The sequence below is a fragment of the Coregonus lavaretus genome, assembly GCF_964263955.1.
Source record: "Coregonus lavaretus genome assembly, chromosome: 3".
Taxonomy (NCBI): Eukaryota; Metazoa; Chordata; class Actinopteri; order Salmoniformes; family Salmonidae; genus Coregonus; species Coregonus lavaretus.
Window position 1 is genome coordinate 26,826,724 of NC_139990.1, and position 20,304 is coordinate 26,847,027.

Consider the following 20,304-nt stretch of genomic DNA (forward strand, 5'->3'; position numbering starts at 1 on the left):
AGAGAGACATGAGGAAAGAGACGCACAACAACAGAAGAAAGAGATTGACAGAGAGGCTGGGAAAGTGGGAGACGGCAAATAGCACAAACTGGAATTATCACATGGGGATTATAATACAATGGAGTGTGACAGACGATGGTTAATATCAAACGTGAAGCTTTGGATGCTGAAGACATTAATACCATTACACAATAATTGAGATTCAGCCTTACACAGGGAGCATGCCACGTAAGTTGACACAATAAAATGAGTGAAGAAATGTACACTTATGGTTCAAATAAAGGGTAGAATACATTGTCGGTTAAAATACAAGGTAAAATATATTGAAACCTAAAAGTTCCATGTTTAGTATTATATGCTGGGTGTGTATGTGTGTGGGGTTGTGTGTGAGAAGTGCATGTCAAAGAGCAATGCTGCTAGACTGGTTGAGTGACACAAACATACTTGGAAAGAGGTGAGGGAGGGAAACGCAGAAATGCTGTCAGAATGTGCTTCCTAACAACACACCCTAAGCCTGTATATAACCAGATATAACCACATCCAGGTAGATAGTAGTACTGAGTGTCACGCTCGATTATGAAATACGATACTGTGGATGAGAGGGGAACAGGTGACCTTCAAGTGTTGAGTTTATCACTTTTCATTTGATTTATCCTTTTTTAGACAGGTTGAACTTGTGACCTGAAATAAAGTAAGGTAAGATGGACATAGCGTGGGTGCCAATTTGTTTCTACCATTGTCAACTTGTTGTCTTGTATGATAATTTGGCAAGACAATGATATAACATTGTTGAGTAAATACAGGTCCCCCAAGCTAGGCAGCCATGCTGTAAGTAAATAATGGTATTATAGTGTTATAATCCTAAATATGAATGTATAAACAACACAACTTGCGTAATTGAACTGGTTCTTAAGGTGACAGTATTTGATAACTTTTACCATTTTGAACGTTTACATTTGCACAGCAGTAAATCTATCCTCAAGCAAGAGGAAAGAGAATTGGCCCACTCGCTGTCCTCTCAAGTTGATTCAAATGTAGTTCCATTTAAGAAACAAATGTCCGGAGAACTGTCAATGGGCCTCTACTTGTTCTATACAACCAGTTGTTGCTTTATCTCTGTGGTGACTAACGAAAACAGGGGATGCGTCTGAAATGTCACCCTATACACTATGTAGTGGGGCCCATAGGGCTCTGGTCAAAAGTAGTGCACTATACAGTGAGGGAAATAAGTATTTGACCCCTCTGCAAAACATGACTTAGTACTTGGTGGCAAAACCCTTGTTGGCAATCACAGAGGTCAGACGTTTCTTGTAGTTGGCCACCAGGTTTGCACACATCTCAGGAGGGATTCTGTTCCACTCCTCTTTGCAGATCTTCTACAAGTCATTAAGGTTTCGAGGCTGACGTTTGGCAACTCGAACCTTCAGCTCCCTTCACAGATTTTCTATGGGATTAAGGTCTGGAGACTGGCTAGGCCACTCCAGGACCTTAATGTGCTTCTTCTTGAGCCACTCCTTTGTTGCCTTGGCCGTGTGTTTTGGGTCATTGTCATGCTGGAATACCCATCCACGACCCATTTTCAATGCCCTGGCTGAGGGAAGGAGGTTCTCACCCAATATTTGACGGTACATGGCCCCATCCATCGTCCCTTTGATGCGGTGAAGTTGTCCTGTCCCCTTAGCAGAAAAACACCCCCAAAGCATAATGTTTCCACCTCCATGTTTGACGGTGGGGATGGTGTTCTTGGGGTCATAGGCAGCATTCCTCCTCCTCCAAACACAGTGAGTTGAGTTGATGCCAAAGAGCTCGATTTTGGTCTCATCTGACCACAACACTTTCACCCAGTTCTCCTCTGAATCATTCAGATGTTCATTGGCAAACTTCAGACGGCCCTGTATATGTGCTTTCTTGAGCAGGGGGACCTTGCGGGCGCTGCAGGATTTCAGTCCTTCGCGGCGTAGTGTGTTACCAATTGTTTTCTTGGTGACTATGGTCCCAGCTGCCTTGAGATCATTGACAAGATCGTCCCGTGTAGTTCTGGGCTGATTCCTCACCGTTCTCATGATCATTGCAACTCCACGAGGTGAGATCTTGCATGGAGCCCCAGGCCGAGGGAGATTGACAGGTTTTTTGTGTTTCTTCCATTTGCGAATAATCGCACCAACTGTTGTCACCTTCTCACCAAGCTGCTTGGCGATGGTCTTGTAGCCCATTCCAGCCTTGTGTAGGTCTACAATCTTGTCCCTGACATCCTTGGAGAGCTCTTTGGTCTTGGCCATGGTGGAGAGTTTGGAATCTGATTGATTGATTGCTTCTGTGGACAGGTATCTTTTATACAGGTAACAAGCTGAGATTAGGAGCACTCCCTTTAAGAGTGTGCTCCTAATCTCAGCTCGTTACCTGTATAAAATACACCTGGGAGCCAGAAATCTTTCTGATTGAGAGGGGGTCAAATACTTATTTCCCTCATTAAAATGCAAATCAATTTATAACATTTTTTACATGCGTTTTTCTGGATTTTTTTGTTGTTATTCTGTTTCTCACTGTTCAAATAAACCTACCATTAAAATTATAGACCGATCATTTCTTTGTCAGTGGGCAAACATACAAAATCAGCAGAGGATCAAATACTTTTTTCCCTCACTGTATAGGGCATAGGGTGTCATTTCAGACACAAGCACAGTCTCTTCCTACTATCTAGCCCCTAATAATTACTTCTCACATTGACCTGCCCTGAACCTGCCTACTGAATTTGAACAATGATATTCTGTCCATTTTCACTGTTGGTAGGAAGAGGTTATCCACGATTCAATTGGAGAATACTAGTCAGTCATCCAGCCAGTCTGTCTTAGCATTTTTCAAATGTCATGCCCAAATCATGTGAAAATAACTTGTCATCAGAGAATGAATAGTGACCAAAAAAAGTCGGACTGTGTTTGATAATGAGGCCTATAAATTATGTAGTTGAATGTAACATACTGTACTGTACCCAGGCCTGAATACCACCAATGCTGCGGCACTGTCATGTAAAAATCTTCCCAGTGAAATAGTTCCCAATCGTTCTGATCGTGTTCTGATTGTGACGTCATGCTGTAAAATCTCTACCAGCGTGAAAATGTTCCCAGTTCAATAATTGCACGCGCATCTCTTTGTGGATGGCTGAGCTCGTGCGGATGTTTCTCTCACACCCTCCCTCGACCTCAAAAAACGATTCTGTTGGCACGCACATTTGCTTCACACATCTGCCAATCAATGGTGGCCATGATTATTGACTGACCAATCAGAAGCTTGTTGAGGAGTGAGGTCTGCATATAAATACCCGGACTCGCGCGTCACGGTGCTGAGGGTTGATGTGAGGAGAGTTTTTGCGATTGCAAAGACTTGGGTGCGATGTTTTCGATTGACAGTGCATGTTTGTTTGCTATACTGTACAAACAAGTTAAAACTGCACACCTCTGAGAACAACCCATCTCGGCCAGTTTACAGCTAATTATGCTCGTTAGCTAGCTATATCAAGGGCGAGGGGGTGGGAGAGAAATATTTACACGAGTTCAGCCATCCACACTGACGCGCGTGCAATTATTGACTAGGAACATTTTCACGCTGTGAAATTTTCTACAACATGACGTCACAATCACAACGATTGGGAACCATTTCACCCTGGGAAGATTTTTACATGACACCCGGCATGCCCAACCCATCCAGGGTTTTACGTGATTAGGACACACATCCCAAATGCCAAGCGTGGGTTAACACTCTAGCCTTGCCAAGTTGGTGCCATATTGGACGCCCCCTGCGGAGCTATCAATATTACCTTCTTCTTGTGATTATACTATAGCCATAGTCACACTACTGTACCTTAAATTGCCTTAGCATCAGATCTACCCAGATACCATAGTTACTTGGGATTCCAATATCTAGAGTTAATCTAGGTTATTCATTCAGAAAGAAATATCTCAGATTACATAAGTGATACTAGCACTGTCAAAACATATGTACACGGAATAACAAATACATGTACCAGGGTTCAAAATACTCACATTGTCATCGTTATCGATTGGGAAAAAGTGTAAGCATGGAAATTGTATGACAAGTGTACAACTGTACAGTCTTTTTCCTTTCCCCTAAAGTAGGATTGATTAGCCTAGATCAGAGGTACTCAACTCTTACCCTAAGAGGTCCGGAGCCTGCTGGTTTTCTGTTCTACCTGATAATGAATTGCACACAACTGGTGTCCCAGGTCTAAATCAGTCCCTGATTAGAGGGAAACAATGAAAAAATGCAGTGGAACTGGCTTTGAGATGGAGAAAATGGACTCCAGATGTCATTACATGTGTCTTGTGTGACAGTAGAAGGTGTTGGACACTCCATGCTGTGTCGTTACAGCCGAGGGCTTTATGAGGCTGCTGACCGGTGGTAATCTAATGATGATATCTGTGTGTGTGTGTGTGTGTGCTCCCACTCCTCAGGATGTCATCCTACTCTGATGCCGATAATCAGTGTCAACCGGGGGACACCGTCTGTGGTAAGTGTTCCTCTCGCAACTCTTCTCTCGTTATCCTTTTTCTCTACCTCTCCTGTGTCGCCTTGTCTTGCCCCTTCTACAACTTATGTCCACTAGCTGTTGGGTCTCCAAGCCAAAGGCATTGACTAAAAACACTCCATGAACTTGGTATCTTAAGATTCGATAGACCAGTGTTTCCCAACCCTGGTCCTCCAGTACCCCCACCAGTACAAATTTTTCTTGTAACCCTGGACAAGCACACCTGATTCATCTTGTCAACTAATCATCAAGCCCTCAATGAGGTGTGTTTGTCCAGTGCTACAACAAAACTGTGTGCTGTTGGGGGTACTGGAGGACCAGGGTTGGGAAACACTGCAATAGACAATGCTATGGAAATAATGAAATGTTTAACTAGGTTATATGACATCTAGCTGTCCACTGATATATTTATGGGGAGTTTTGCCAAACTTTCTGTCAGTGTTAAAAGTGGGCTGTAACATTGTCACAAACTGGTTGTCCATTTACTGAGATTATATTTGTGCTTACATATGATCAACATCACAGTCAATTTTACACAAGATCTTATCTAAAGATAATTTGTCAAATTGAATAAATATGGCAATCTCCCTAGGGTGGCAACTTGTTCCCTTTCCCAGCCTTTACCAAACAGAGCTGTAGCAAAGGAGCTGCAACCAATACGATAAAGCCACTTCAACCGTCTAGAAAACATTTTGGATACATAAAATGCAACGTAGATAGCATCAGACATGTGAAATATAGATTACAGGGGCTGGTTTTATTAGGCACCAAACAAATAAAAAGGAAACAACCTAGATTTGTCCAATAAGAAACACTCATTTTTGTTTTCTGCTGTGTGCCCTAATAAAACACTACAATACAATATTTTTTGATCCGTTATACAGAGATAACAGAAATGTGTTGTGTTTGTCACAGTACTCAGATCCACCATGCATACAAGACAGGCTGGGAACAGTACAGGGTCTGCCGCATTGTCAGCTACATTGTCAGTCGCAGAGCAGCACAGGTTAGGGGAAAGAGAGTTCAGACTCTCCAGAAGCTTTTAAGGAACAAGAAGAATGAATCACCTGAGAATTCTGAGTTCTTAACAATTGGCTTTAAGCATTCCAGTTACTTTGGATGACACACAGTAGGTAGACTTAGCCAGACAAGGTGTGGCGCAAACATATTGCACCACCACTTACACCTTTTTCAGTATGCTATTTCCGGTGCACTTAAAGGCCCAATGCAGTCAAAAACTAGATTTTCCTGTGCTTGAAACATATTTTCACACTACGAGGTTAGAATAATATTGTGAACATTTTGATAATGCCCTTTTAGTGTAAGAGCTGTTTGAAAAGACCGCCTGAAATTTCAGCCTGTTTTGGTGGGATGGAGTTTTGGCCTGCCTGCCCACATCACCAGGCGGTAAATTATTTAATAGACCACTAAGAAAGATAGTTCCAAACCTCTCTGCCAATAACAGCTAGTTTCCCCCTCTCCACTCAGACCATTCCCAGACAGTCCTAGCAAAATTGTTGCTTGAGAAGCTATTTTTGTTGCTTTTTGACAATTTTTTATTGAAAACAATCACAATAAGGTACTTCATTGTTACCCAGAAATGATTTGATATTGATATAAAAACAGCTGCATTGGATCTTTAAATGAAGGCAGTGTACATACTGTAAGTAGCTTATGAAATAAGATGATGGGAATGAGGAGCACTAAATCACCACTGACAAACAGTAATTAATAGTGTCTGAAATACATTCCTATTGGCATGTACTGTTCTTGCTACTTCAAGTGTATCCTACTCATGTTTGTGACTATCAAAACAAATGCCAGACCACACCTGTTTGCTTTTAAGTGTCATGTACTATAATGTTGACATAGACATTACAGAACACAAAGATCACCATTTCAGGGAGACAGATAAAAATAATAGTATTGAAAAATAAGCTTCTTCATAGTCATCCTCAACCATTTTCATTATATACTTCTTTGGTTCTTTTCCACTCTATTGCTGCCCATTGTGATTCAGAAATGTTGTCCTTTTGCAGCACAGGGTCAGCTGTAGCAGGTTAGAGGTTAAGTGCCTTGTTCATGTGCCCAATGGTAGTAATACTCTATGACTCTGATATTGATCTCTCTCTCTCTCTCAGATGTCACAGTGTACAAAGAGGAAGTCATCATCGTGCCCATCCTGCTCCTTGCAAGCTTCCTGGTCACTCTGCTAATCATTCTCCTGCTGAGGTACTGCCCTGAAAAGGGAATCCGCAGACGACCCAGCGTAATCCTAGCCCGACCACACAGCACCAGCAGGTCGAGCAGACACACACAGAGGCGAAGTGCCAGACAGAACCTACAGGGCATTGAGGGTAAGTTGGTGTGCACATTGATGTAATGCCAATGAGCTTGGCTGATGAGTCAGCATACTTGTATCTTCCCACTCTGTACAAGTCTCTCTAGACAGATGGGTTGCAATGTATTGACGCTCCAGCTTAATACGTCTTTACAAGTTGTTGGGACAGAGAGGACGAGTCAGAAATGGGACGCGCGTCACCGGTAACGTCACTGCCCTATTTAAACATGAGCACAATTCCTGCTGACATTTTAAGCCCCTCCTACCCAAACTCATGATTTGTTGGGAGAGTTGTTTGTCTGAAAAGGACCCTCCCCTGAACACTTTTCCCTCCGCTTTCAAAATGTCATAGAGAAGCCGACATCCTCTCCAGACCTTGTGCCATTGCTGCCTCATTTCAACATGGAAATGTGGGTAATATTTGGTTGAGACGTTGATCAATGGAGATTTCAACCTTTATTCACCCAATCAAAAAGACAGAAGTTTGTTGAATTCCCAATGTGTTATCACTATGCTTTCAACCATCTAAAAGTATGACCAAATTCCAATGGAAATACTATGTCAGATTTTTGGTTTAGTTGTCATCTAAATGTGTTATCACTGCGCTTTCAACCATTTAAAAGCACAACAAAGTTAAAATGGGAATACAATGTCAGATATGTTTTATTTATACAACAACTTAATGTCTTATCACTGTGCTTCATCTAATAGTACAACCAAATGACCTGGATTGCAGTTGAGATTACATTAAAATTACATAGTGTAAGTGATCGATGCTGTTCAAGATTCTTCACAGATTATTATAGCAATTGTGAAGATCTCCACAGACCTGCAAGCAGACCTGCATTTTTAGTTACAGTAGGCTAACTTCTAAATGTGGCCATGGATGTGTTACTCATTTTAAGGTTGAATAAATATTGTTACATTAGTTTGTAAAATAACTTAACTTTAGGCTATTTAGTGTATTACAAAAGTAATATTGAGTTGTGTTTGGTTGACAATGCAGCCAAATATCAACATTTAAAGGATATCTAATGCTTGGATAGTTTCATCTGAGCCACTGGTTTAATCCTATTCTTTAACTTTTATTTTTGGTTTAGTTGGAGATGTGAATCCAAAATATCAATCAAATGTATTTATAAAGCCCTTTTTACATTAGCAGATGTCACAAAGTGCTTATACAGCAACCCAGCCTAAAACCCGAAACCGCAAACAATGCAGATGTATAGTCGTGGTCAAAAGTTTTGAGAATGACACAAATACTAATTTTCACAAAGTCTCCTGCCTCAGTTTTGATGATGGCAATTTGCATATACTCCAGAATGTCATGAAGAGTGATCAGATGAATTGCAATTAATTGCAAAGTCCCTCTTTACATTTACATTTTAGTCATTTAGCAGACGCTCTTATCCAGAGCGACTTACAGGAGCAATTAGGGTTAAGTGCCTTGCTCAAGGGCACCAACAGATTTTTCACCTAGTCGGCTCGGGGATTAGAAACAGCAACCTTTCGGTTACTGGCACAACGCTCTTACCCATTAAGCTACCTGCCGCCCGAAAATGAACTTAATCCCCCAAAAAACATTTCCACAAAAGGACCAGCTGCCATCATGTCAGTGATTCTCTCGTTAACACAGATGAGAGTGTTGACAAGGACAAGGCTGGATATCACTCTGTCATGCTGATTGAGTTAGAATAACAGACTGGAAGCTTTAAAAGGATGGTGATGCTTGAAATCATTGTTCTTCCTCTGTTAACCATGGTTACCTGCAAGGAAACATGCCGTCATCATTGCTTTGCACAAAAAGGGCTTCACAGGCAAGGATATTGCTGCTAGTAAGATTGCACCTAAATCAACCATTTATCGGATCATCAAGAACTTCAAGGAGAGAGGTTCAATTGTTGTGAAGAAGGCACCAGGGCGGCCAAGAAAGTCCAGCAAGCGCCAGGACCGTCTCCTAAAGTTGATTCAGCTGCGGGATCGGGGCACCACCAGTGCAGAGCTTGCTCAGGAATGGCAGCAGGCAGGTGTGAGTGCATCTGCACGCACAGTGAGGCAAAGACTTTTGGAGGATGGCCTGGTGTCAAGAAGGGCAGCAAAGAAGCCACTTCTCTCCAGGAAAAACATCAGGGACAGACTGATATTCTGCAAAAGGTTCAGGGATTGGACTGCTGAGGACTGGGGTAAAGTCATTTTCTCTGATGAATCCCCTTTCTGACTGTTTGGGGCATCCGGAAAACACCTTGTCCGGAGAAGACAAGGTGAGCACTACCATCAGTCCTGTGTCATGCCAACAGTAAAGCATCCTGAGACCATTCATGTGTGGGGTTGCTTCTCAGCCAAGGGAGTTCTCAACCTACAATTTTGCCTAAGAACACAGCCATGAATAAAGAATGGTAACAACACATCCTCAGAGAGCAACTTCTCCCAACCATCCAAGAACAGTTTAGTGACGAACAATGCCTTTTTCAGCATGATGGAGCACCTTGCCATAAGGCAAAAGTATTAACTAAGTGGCTCGGGGAACAAAACATCGACATTTTGGGTCCATGGCCAGGAAACTCCCCAGACCTTAATCCCATTGAGAACTTGTGGTCGATCCTCAAGAGGCAGGTGGACAAACAAAACCCCACAAATTCTGACAAACTCCAAGCATTGATTATGCAAGAATGGCCTGCCATCAGTTAGGATGTGGCCCAGAAGTTAATTGACAGCATGCCACGGCGGATTGCAGAGGTCTTGAAAAAGAAGGGTCAACACTGCAAATATTGACTCTTTGCATAAACTTAATGTAATTGTCAATAAAAGCCTTTGACACTTATGGAATGCTTGTAATAATACTTCAGTATACCATGGTAACATCTGACAAAAATATCTCATAACACTAAAGCAGCGAACTTTGTGAAGATCAATACTTGTGTCATTCTCAAAACTTTTGACCACGACTGTAGAAGCACGGTGGCTAGGAAAAACTCCCTAGAAAGGCAGGAACTTAGGAAGAAACCTAGAGAGGAACCAAGATCTGAGGGGTGGCCAGTCCTCTTCTAGCTGTGTCGGGTGGAGATGATAAGAGTACATGGCCATTAAGGCCAGATTGTTCTTCAAGATGTTCAAATGTTCATAGATGACCAGACGGGTCAAATAACAATCACAGTGGTTGTAGAGGGTGCAAAATGTCAGCACCTCAGGAGTAACTCAGACTCCCGAGTGGCGCAGTGGTCTAAGGCACTGCATCGCAGTGCTAGCTGTGCCACTAGAGATCCTGGTTCGAGTCCAGGCTCTGTCGCAGCCGGCCGCGACCGGGAGACCCATGGGTGGCGCACAATTGGTCCAGCGTCGTCCAAGGTAGGAGAGGGTTTGGCCGGCAGGGATGTGGGTTCGTTTCCCACGGGGGCCAGTATAAAAAAAACAAAAAACAAAAAAACATGTATGCATTCACTAACTGTAAGTCGCTCTGGATAAGAGCGTCTGCTAAATGACCAAAATGTAAATGCCATTTGGCTTTTCATAGCTGAGCATTATTATTTGTTAACTTGTCCACAAAAAAACATACCTAAGTATTCAGACCCTTTGCGATGAGACTCGAAATTGAGTTTCCATTGATTATCCTTGAGATGTTTCTACAACTTGATTGGAGTCCACCTGTGGTAAATTCAGTTGATTGGACATGATTTGGAAAGGCACACACCTGTCTATATAAGGTCCCACAGTTGACAGTGCATGTTAGAGCAAAAACCAAGCCATGAGGTCTAAGGAATTGTCTGTAGAGCTCCGAGACAGGATTGTGTCGAGGCACAGATTTGGGGAAGGGTACGAAAAAATGTCTGCAGCATTGAAGGTCCCTAAGAACACAGTGGCCTCCATCATTCTTAAATGGAAGAAGTTTGGAACTACCAAGACTCTTCCCAGAGCTGGCCGCCCGGCCAAACTGAGAAATTGGGGGAGAAGGGCCTTGGTCAGGGAGGTGAGCAAGAACCCGATGGTCACTCTGACAGAGCTCCAGAGTTCCTCTGTGGAGATGGGAGAACCTTCCAGAAGGACAACATTCTCTGCAGCACTCCACCAATCAGGCCTTTATGGTAGTGGCCAGATGGAAGCCACTCCTCAGTAAAGGGCACATGACAGCCTGCTTGGAGTTTGCCAAAAGGCACCTAAAGGAAAAAAGATTCTCTGGACTGATGAAACCAAGATTGAACTCTTTGGCCTGAATGCCAAGCGTCACATCTGGAGGAAACCTGGCACCATCACTACGGTGAAGAATGGTGGTGGCAACATCATGCTTTGGGGATGTTTTTCAGTGGCAGGGACTGGGAGCCTAGTTTGGATCGAGGGAAAGATGAACGGAGCAAAGTACAGAGAGATCCTTGATGAAAACCTGCTCCAGAGCGCTCAGGACCTCAGACTGGGGCAAAGGTTCACCTTCCAACAGGACAATGACCCTAAGCACAAAGCCAAGACAACGCAGGAGTGGCTTCGCGACAATTCTCTGAATGTCCTTGAGTGGGCCAGCCAGAGCCCGGACTTGAACCCGATCGAACATCTCTGGAGAGACCTGAAAATAGCAGTGCAGCGACGCTCCCCATCCAACCTGACACAGCTTGAGAGGATCTGCAGAGAAGAATGGGAGAAACTCCACAAATACAGGTGTGCCAAGCTTGTAGCGTCAAGAAGTCACTTTAATAATGTTTACATATCTTGCACTACTCGTCTCATATGTATATACTGTATTCTATTCTATAATATTCTACTGTATCTTAGTCCATGCCGCTCTGTCATTGCTTGTCCATATATGTATATATTATTAAATTCCATTCCTTACTAGATTTGTCTGTATTGGGTATATGTTGTGAAATTGTTAGATATTACTTGTTAGATATTACTGCACTGTCGGAGCTAGAAGCACAAGCATTTCGTTACACCCGCAATAACATCTGCTAAACACGTGTATGTGACAAATACAATTTGATTTGATTTGAAGAATCGAGGCTGTAATCGCTGGAAAAGGTGCTTCAACAAAGTACTGAGTAAAGGGTCTGAATACTTATGTAAATGTCATATTTCAGTTTTTTTAATTTTACAAATTTGCTAAAATGTATAAACCTGTTTTTGCTTAGTCATTATGGGGTATAGTATGTAGATTGAGATAAATAAAAAAAAATCCATTTTAGAATAAGGCTGTAACGTAACAAAATGTGGAATAAGTCAAGGGGTCTGAATACTTTCCTAATGCACTGTACATTTCATTTGCTCTGTTAAACCTACTCATTGGAATGACGAATAGCAACAGTGCCACTGATTTGGTTATTAAAAGTCTCTCAATAATCATTCTCACGATAGCACATTGGTAGTAGTCAATGACAAATATAAAAGCTGGGCTCGGTTAAAACCCTGGATGGGAGACCAAATGAATAGTTGTAGATCAACTATCCAGTAGGAGGTGCTGCCAGACTATTGTTTTTTTCTTCTGATAGTGGATATAGTTGAACAGCTGACGTTGTTTCAAAGGTACAAATTCAACATATTTTAGGTTTGTCTATGTTGAAAATTGGTCACAATGATGACATGATCCTGTGGTTTAAAATTCACCCTCAAAACAACAGTTTACGTTAATTACTCTTTCAAATCCAATGTATTTTCCACTTAGATTCCACGTCACAATTGATTAAACCAGTTTGTGCCCAGTGGGTTACGATGCTCCAAGGTCTGGGATATCCGAGACTAACTCTGTACTAGAACTACATTAGTACAGTAAGGATTTACAAACTGTGTAAAGCACATAGTTGAAGTCGGAAGTTTACATACACCTTAGCCAAATACATTTAAACTCAGTTTTTCAAAATTCCTGACATTTAATCCTAATAAAACTTCCCTGTCTTAGGTCAGTTAGGAACACCACTTTATTTTAAGAATGTGAAATGTCAGAATAATAGTTGCGAGAATGATTTATTTCAGCTTTTATTTCTTTCATCACATTCCCAGTGGGTATTTGGTAGCATTGCCTTTAAATTGTTTAACTTGGGTCAAACGTTTCGCGTAGCCTTCCACAAGCTTCCCACAATAAGTTGGGTGAATTTTGGCCCATTCCTCCTGATAGAGCTGGTGTAACTGAGTCAGGTTAGTAGGTCTCCTTGCTCGCACACGCTTTTTCAGTTCTGCCCACACATTTTCTATAGGATTGAGGTCAGGGCTTTGTGATGGCCACTCCAATACCTTGACTTTGTTGTCCTTCCTCATGATGCCATCTATTTTGTGAAGTGCACCAGTCCCTCCTGCAGCAAAGCACCCCCACATCATGATGCAAGAAATTTGTGGTGGTTGAAAAATGAGTTTTAATGACTCCAACCTAAGTGTATGTAAACCTCCGACTTCAATTGTACTTAGTCAATTGCTTAAGCACAATGATTGCCATATGATTTACTTTAGACTTTTAATGTAAATGTTTGCCAAAACTAGACAAACTCCTGGCATATATTTATCTACTGGCTTATGGTATATTTATTTACTTTAAAAAGCTGACATAGGCAGAGACTGATGTTTGTTTTATAATGCATGAGTTGCATCTCTAGGTCTGAGGAATTTCATATATATAATTTAATATATGCGTAATACCCATCTGTTTACCTGCAGCTCCTCCTGAGCTGAACCCACTGGAGCATGAGGAGTTACCTCTGACCCGGCGTGACGCCCCAGCCACCATGTCTGCAGTACCGGAGACGCAGCATGGCTCTTTCAACCTGGTCACTCCGCTGCCCCTGTCCTTCTCTGTCAAACCGAACGACCCTGTCACCCTCTACCGGGCAAGGATGGACAACCGAGGCGTGGTTCTACGGACACTTAAAGGTAACAATCTTTGATATACATTGGAGTTATAAAATAGACGCTCCCATCCAGAGACTAACAGTCAGTTTATTGTAAGACCTTCAGGCTTATATGAATATAAAACCTGAAATGTTGGGGATGTTATCTTGTCTTGGTGTTACTATGACATCTTGTGATCTTGATTCGATATTCAAATCAACAGACCTAGGCCAACCTATAACAACAATTACAAAATTTCCCATGAGTAGATGACTGCCAGATATTGAAGAAAAAAAATACAACACATTCAGTGTGTTTGAGGGGATCAGTTTGAGCAAGGCGAGGCACAGAATCGCTAACCTTGATAACATATTGAGTAGTTATGAGGGACGTTAGGTCATTTGTAGATCAGTGATTCTACACAGTCCAACTGCAATGTAGTCAATCTCAACATGCACCTTTTCTCCTCCAGAGACAGCTGATGCAAGTGAGCGCCAGTCGTTCCTGGGCTTTGCCTCCTTCCTGTCTGAGCTGGGGCCCCACCCCTTCCTGCCTGGTCTGATGGGCGTGCTCTCTCTACATACCCCCATCATCACTGTGATGGAGGAACTGGAGCACAGGGACCTGCTGGGGTTCCTATGGAGGTGTCGACAGGTATGATACTCCCATAGAGATAGATAGAGGACTCATCTTCATATCTGTGACAGCATGGGCAACGCCATTGAGGCTACAACCCATAGGAATCCCCACCCAGTTGACTATTTTAAAATGGGGGAAGGATGGTGGAAGCCCTCAATGGCAATGTCCATGCTAAAATGGCTTATATCCATGATGAGTCCTCTATCTATCTTTATGGGTACTCCTACATTGCCAAATAGCTGGGGATGTTCAGTAGGGAGAACACTGTTTTAAACAGAGTGAAATGAAGAGGTAGCCTACTTGAACTTGTCCAATGAGAGATTATTGTTTCACCAAAACGTTTTGCTACGGACTGGAGTATACTGAATATGACCCTGATGCGTTAGGGACGGGTCTTAGCTAGAGATCTGCCTGCACAACTTTTACGTAAATTGTGAATTGTCGTCAGGTTTGCCTGAACATTCAAGTTGTACGTGGATCTCAAGAGGCTGAGTAAACACTCTGTAACTCTGTGAACATATAGACAGTAGAGTGAATATGGACATGATCATTAGTGATGGTGTGAATGGATTCTCACAGTGCTTTTTCTTGGCAGGACACAGGTGGGGAGTCCCCATGCAATATCACAGAGAAGCGTATCTTCACCATGGGAGGACAAGTGGCATCTGCTCTGGTTGGTCTCTCTCTGTCTCCCCTTTCATTTACATTTTTAAATTTTTTATTCATTTAGCAGACGCTCTTATCCAGAGCGATTTACAGTTAGTGAGTGCATACATTTCCATCCATCAAATGATCCATCCATCTCTGTCAGTGTGTCTACAATTGAAAATGATAGTTCAAGTTGAGCGCATATGTTCGTCATTCTTATTCAGAACTGTATAAGCACTGTGACAACTGCTGATGTAAAAAGGGTTTATAAATGCATTTGATTTGAACCTATGAGTAGGGGCCAAGAGTTTTACCTGCTCAGGTCATGTGTTTAGGAAAAACTCCTGGCCTTACCTACTTGATTCATCTGAATGCTTGGCTTTTATGTGCTTGAATGTCCCATAGCCATTGTAAAACACAGCATCCTCTCTATTTGTGTATTCAGGAATACCTGCATGGTCAGAGCTGTATCCATGGCAACGTTGGAGCTCGGAGCGTGTTGGTTGGCGGAGACCTGACGGCTAAACTGTGGGGATTGGGTCCAGCATACCGCAGGAAAACACAAGCAGGAACTCCAGGAGAGCTGGAGAACATTGAGATGAGGAAGTGGCAGGCTCCAGAAGTATTGGCAAGGAGACTTGTCAATCAAAGCAGTGACGTGTAAGTCGGCAAATCTGATTGGACAAATCATATTACACAAAAATATGAAAAAGTCATGAGACTTTCTACTTTGACAGTGATCTCTCCAACCATCCTTCCGTTTTTGCAGCTGGTCTTTTGGTATCCTGCTCCATGAAATGGTGACACTAGGTAAATGCTTTTCTAAATAAATAATGTATCATTACTGGTCTGCTGAACTGTTATAACCATAACAAATTAAAAACTTTTATCTCATGGATGTACAGTTGAAGTCGGAAGTTTACATACACTTAGGTTGGAGTCATTAAAACTCGTTTTTCAACCACTCCACAAATTTCTTGTTAACAAACTATAGTTTTGGCAAGTCGGTTAGGACATCTACTTTGTGCATGACACAACAATTGTTTACAGACAGATTATTTCACTTATGATTCACTGTATCACAATTACAGTGGGTCAGAAGTTTACATACACTAAGTTGACTGTGCCTTTAAACAGCTTGGAAAATTCCAGAAAATGATGGCTTTAGAAGCTTCTGATAGGCTAATTGACATAATTTGAGTCAATTGGAGGAGTACCTGTGGATGTATTTCAAGGCCTACCTTCAAACTCAGTGCCTCTTTGCTTGACATCATGGGAAAATCAAAAGAAATCAGCCAAGACCACAGAAAACAAATTGTAGACCTCCACAAGTCTGGTTCATCCTTGGGAGCAATTTCCAAACGCCTGAAGATACCACGTTCATCTGTACAAACAATGCAAGTATAAACACCATGGGACCACGCAGCCGTCATACCGCTCAGGAAGGAGACGCGTTCTGTCTCCTAGAGATGAATGTACTTTGGTGTGAATAGTGCAAATCAATCCCAGAACAACAGCAAAGGACCTTGTGAAGATGCTGGAGGAAACAGGTACAAAAGTATCTATATCCACAGTAAAACGAGTCCTATATCGACATAACCTGAAAGGCCGCTCAGCAAGGAAGAAGCCACTGCTCCAAAACCGCCATAAAAAAAGCCAGACTACGGTTTGCAACTGCACATGGGGACAAAGATCTTACTTTTTTGGAGAAATGTCCTCTGGTCTGATGAAACAAAAATACAACTGTTTGGCCATAATGACCATCGTTATGTTTGGAGGAAAAAGGGGGATGCTTCAAGCCGAAGAACACCATCCCAACCGTGAAACACGGGGGTGGCAGCATCATGCTGTGGGGGTGCTTTGCTGCAGGAGGGACTGGTGCACTTCACAAAATAGATGGCATCATGAGGAAGGAAAATGATGTGGATATATTGAAGCAACATCTCAAGACATCAGTCAGGAAGTTAAAGCTTGGTCGCAAATGGGTCTTCCAAATGGACAATGACCCCAAACATACTTCCAAAGTTGTGGCAAAATGGCTTAAGGACAACAAAGTCAAGGTATTGGAGTGGCCATTACAAAGCCCTGACCTCAATCCTATAGAACATTTGTGGGCAGAACTGAAAAAGCGTGTGCGAGCAAGGAGGCCTACAAACCTGACTCAGTTACACCAGCTCTGTCAGGAGGAATGGGCCAAAATTCACCCAACTTATTGTGGGAAGCTTGTGGAAGGCTACCCGAAATGTTTGACCCAAGTTAAACAATTTTAAAGGCAACGCTACCAAATACTAATTGAGTGTATGTAAACTTCTGTCCCACTGGGAATGTGATGAAATAAATAAAAGCTGAAATAAATCATTCTCTCTACTATTATTCTGACATTTCACATTCTTCAAATAAAGTGCTGATCCTAACTGACCTAAGACAGGGAATTTTTACTAGGATTAAATGTCAGGAATTGTGAAAAACTGAGTTTAAATTTATTTGGCTAAGGTGTATGTAAACTTCCGACTTCAACTGTGATGTTTATCATGTACATACACCCTAATAATCGATCATTTAATCCTCCACTTTGTAGGTGACCCACCATTCCCTAAAGTATTGGCCAATGATCTTCTTCAATACCTCCAAAGAGGAAAGACTCAGAAGAGACCAGCTAATTGTTCTAACTCACTGTAAGAGACCACATTAAGTAATAATCCATTAATAATTACCTAATATAGCACAGCAAACATGAATATAACAGTACTTTAATAGTTTTATCTTTGACATTGGTAGAAATAGCCACAATGATTACCACAAAACAAGTTAGAATTGGTTACAAAAGCTACTGTACTTTTTTCAGGTATTCCATAATCAAGTCCTGTGGCCAGTTCGCTCTACAGGAGCGCCCTGCATTGCCTGAGGTGATCCGGAAGCTCCAATCAGGAGAGAAGAGTGCCAACAATAGGACAGTTCTTCGAGTGCCTGAGACACTGGACATTGAGAAGTACCTGCAGGAGGCGGAATATGGAGAGGCCTACAATTACGCAGTTCTCTGATTGGCTCCTGGGCTTGTCGTTTAAATCAAGGTCTAAATTCAGTGTCGCTTTTCTCACATTATCATGAAGACCGCTGGAAGAGCGTTTCAAATGTCAAAACACGAAATGTTGTTTATCTTTAGGCCCCATACTATCCTCAATACAATGTGAGAGACTGATGAAACACTCAGGTATAAGGACATATATACAGTATACTGAACAAAGATATAAACACAACATGCAACAATTTCAACGATTTTACTGAGTTACAGTTCATATAAGGAAATCAGTCAATTTAAATAAATTCATTAGGCCCTAATCTATGGATTTCACATCACTGGGCAAGGGGCACAGCCATGTATGGGCCTGGAAGGGCATAGGCCCACCCACTTGGGAGTCAGGCCCAGCCAATCAGAATGAGTTTTTCCCCATAAAAGGGCTTTATTACAGACAGAAATAAGCCTCAGTTTCATCAGCTGTCCAGGTGGCTGGTCTCAGACGATCCCGCAGGTGAAGAGGCCAGATGTGGAGGTCCTAGGCTGGCGTAGTTACACGTAGTCTGCGGTAGTGAGGCCGTTTGGACTTACTGCCAAATTCTCTAAAACGACACTGGAGGTGGCTTATGGTAGAGAAATTAACATTAAATTCTCTGGCAACAGCTCTGGTGGATATTCCAGCAGTCAGTACGCCAATTGCACATGCCCTTAGAACTTCAGACATCTGTGGCATTGTGTTGTGTGACAAACTGCACATTTTAGGGTGGCCTGTTATTGTCCCCAGCACAAGGTGCACCTGTGTAATGATCATAATGTTTAATCAGCTTCTTGATATGCCACATCTGTCAGGTGGATGGATTATCTTGGCAAAGGAGAAATGCTCACTAACAGGGATGTAAACACATTCATATTTTTGTTTAGTGTATATACAGCTGTGGAAAAAATTAAGAGACCACTGCAAATATTTCTTAAATCAGCATCTCTACATGTATGACAGCCATTCTATTCCAGTGTCTGATGAATTCCAACACAGTCACACCTCATTCTACTGAATTAGGTACTGATTAGGTGATCACATGAACCAAATCTTATTTAACGAGGAAAAATATAAAAACCACTGCTGTGGTCATCACTATCCTCTTGCAATAGGACCAGCTGGATGGCAAAAACAGTGCTAATAGTACCTCAAAAGTAATATTAATCAAAAAATAACTACTGACCATGCCAAAAGAGTTGAAAAGGAAAGTTTTGAGTGAGGAAAAGAAGGGTTCAATTCTGGCTTTACTGGCAGAGGGATACAGTAAGCGTCAGGTTGCTTCCATCCTTAAAATGTCAAAGACGGCGGTTCATAAGAACAAGGTCAAGCAGCAGACATTGGAGACAACAAAGCTACAGACCGGAAGAGGGCGAAAACGACTCTCTACTGACCAGGATGACCCCCAACTCATTCGAATGTAACTCAACAACCGTAAGATGACATCAAGTGACCTACAAAAAGAATGGCAAACGGCAGCTGGGGTGAAGTGCATGGCGAGGACAGTTCGAAATAGGCTCCTAGGGGCAGGGCTGAAGTCGTGCAAAGCTAGAAAAAAGCCCTTCATCAATGAGAAGCAAAGAAGAGTCAGGCTGAGGTTTGCAAAAGACCATAAGGACTTGACTGTAGAGGACTGGAGTAAGGTCATCTTCTCTGATGAGTCCAATTTTCAGCTTTGCCCAACACCTGGTCATCTAATGGTTAGACGGAGACCTGGAGCGGCCTACAAGCCACAGTGTCTCGCACCCACTGTGAAATTTGGTGGAGGATCGGTGATGATCTGGGGGTGCTTCAGCAAGGCTGGAATCGGGCAGATTTGTCTTTGTGAAGGACGCATGAATGAAGCCACGTACAAGGTTGTCCTGGAAGAAAACTTGCTTCCTTTTGCTCTGACATTGTTCCCCAACTCTGAGGATTGGTTTTTCCTGCAGGACAATGCACCATGTCACACAGCCAGGTCAATCAAGGTGTGGATGGAGGACCACCAGATCAAGACCCTGTCATGGCCAGCCCAATCTCCAGACCTGAACCCCATTGAAAACTTCTGGAATGTGATCAAGAGGAAGATGGATGGTCACAAGCCATCAAACAAATTGAATTTTTGCGCCAGGAGTGGCATAAAGTCACCCAACATCAATGTGAAAGACTGGTGGAGAGCATGCCAAGACGCATGAAAGCTGTGATTGAAAATCAGGGTTATTCCACCAAATATTGATTTCAAATATAGGATTTCTTCCTAAGTTAAAACATTAGTATTGTGTTGTTTAAAAATTAACATGAACTTA

General features: G+C 42.3%; 1 protein-coding gene across 1 annotated transcript; it reads left to right on the forward strand.

Annotated features, from left to right (window-relative positions):
• LOC311126897 (tyrosine-protein kinase STYK1-like) lies at positions 1-20,136 on the forward strand. The gene is made up of 10 exons (XM_084158589.1): positions 1-228; positions 4,470-4,525; positions 6,685-6,900; positions 13,512-13,724; positions 14,155-14,336; positions 14,917-14,994; positions 15,415-15,629; positions 15,739-15,779; positions 17,548-17,644; positions 17,815-20,136. The coding sequence occupies exons 2-10, from the start codon at positions 4,471-4,473 to the stop codon at positions 18,008-18,010; spliced, it is 1,293 nt and encodes a 430-aa protein (XP_084014715.1). The 5' UTR covers positions 1-228; position 4,470; the 3' UTR covers positions 18,011-20,136.
• The last annotated feature ends 168 nt before the right edge of the window (positions 20,137-20,304 follow it).

Bases quoted from the DNA above. Each gene is read 5' to 3' on its own strand.
- LOC311126897 (XM_084158589.1), top strand. From the start codon at position 4,471: ATGTCATCCTACTCTGATGCCGATAATCAGTGTCAACCGGGGGACACC. The intron at 13,725-14,154 runs GTAACAATCTTT...TTTCTCCTCCAG, and splicing joins GGTTCTACGGACACTTAAAG to AGACAGCTGATGCAAGTGAG. The intron at 14,995-15,414 runs GTTGGTCTCTCT...TTGTGTATTCAG, and splicing joins GACAAGTGGCATCTGCTCTG to GAATACCTGCATGGTCAGAG.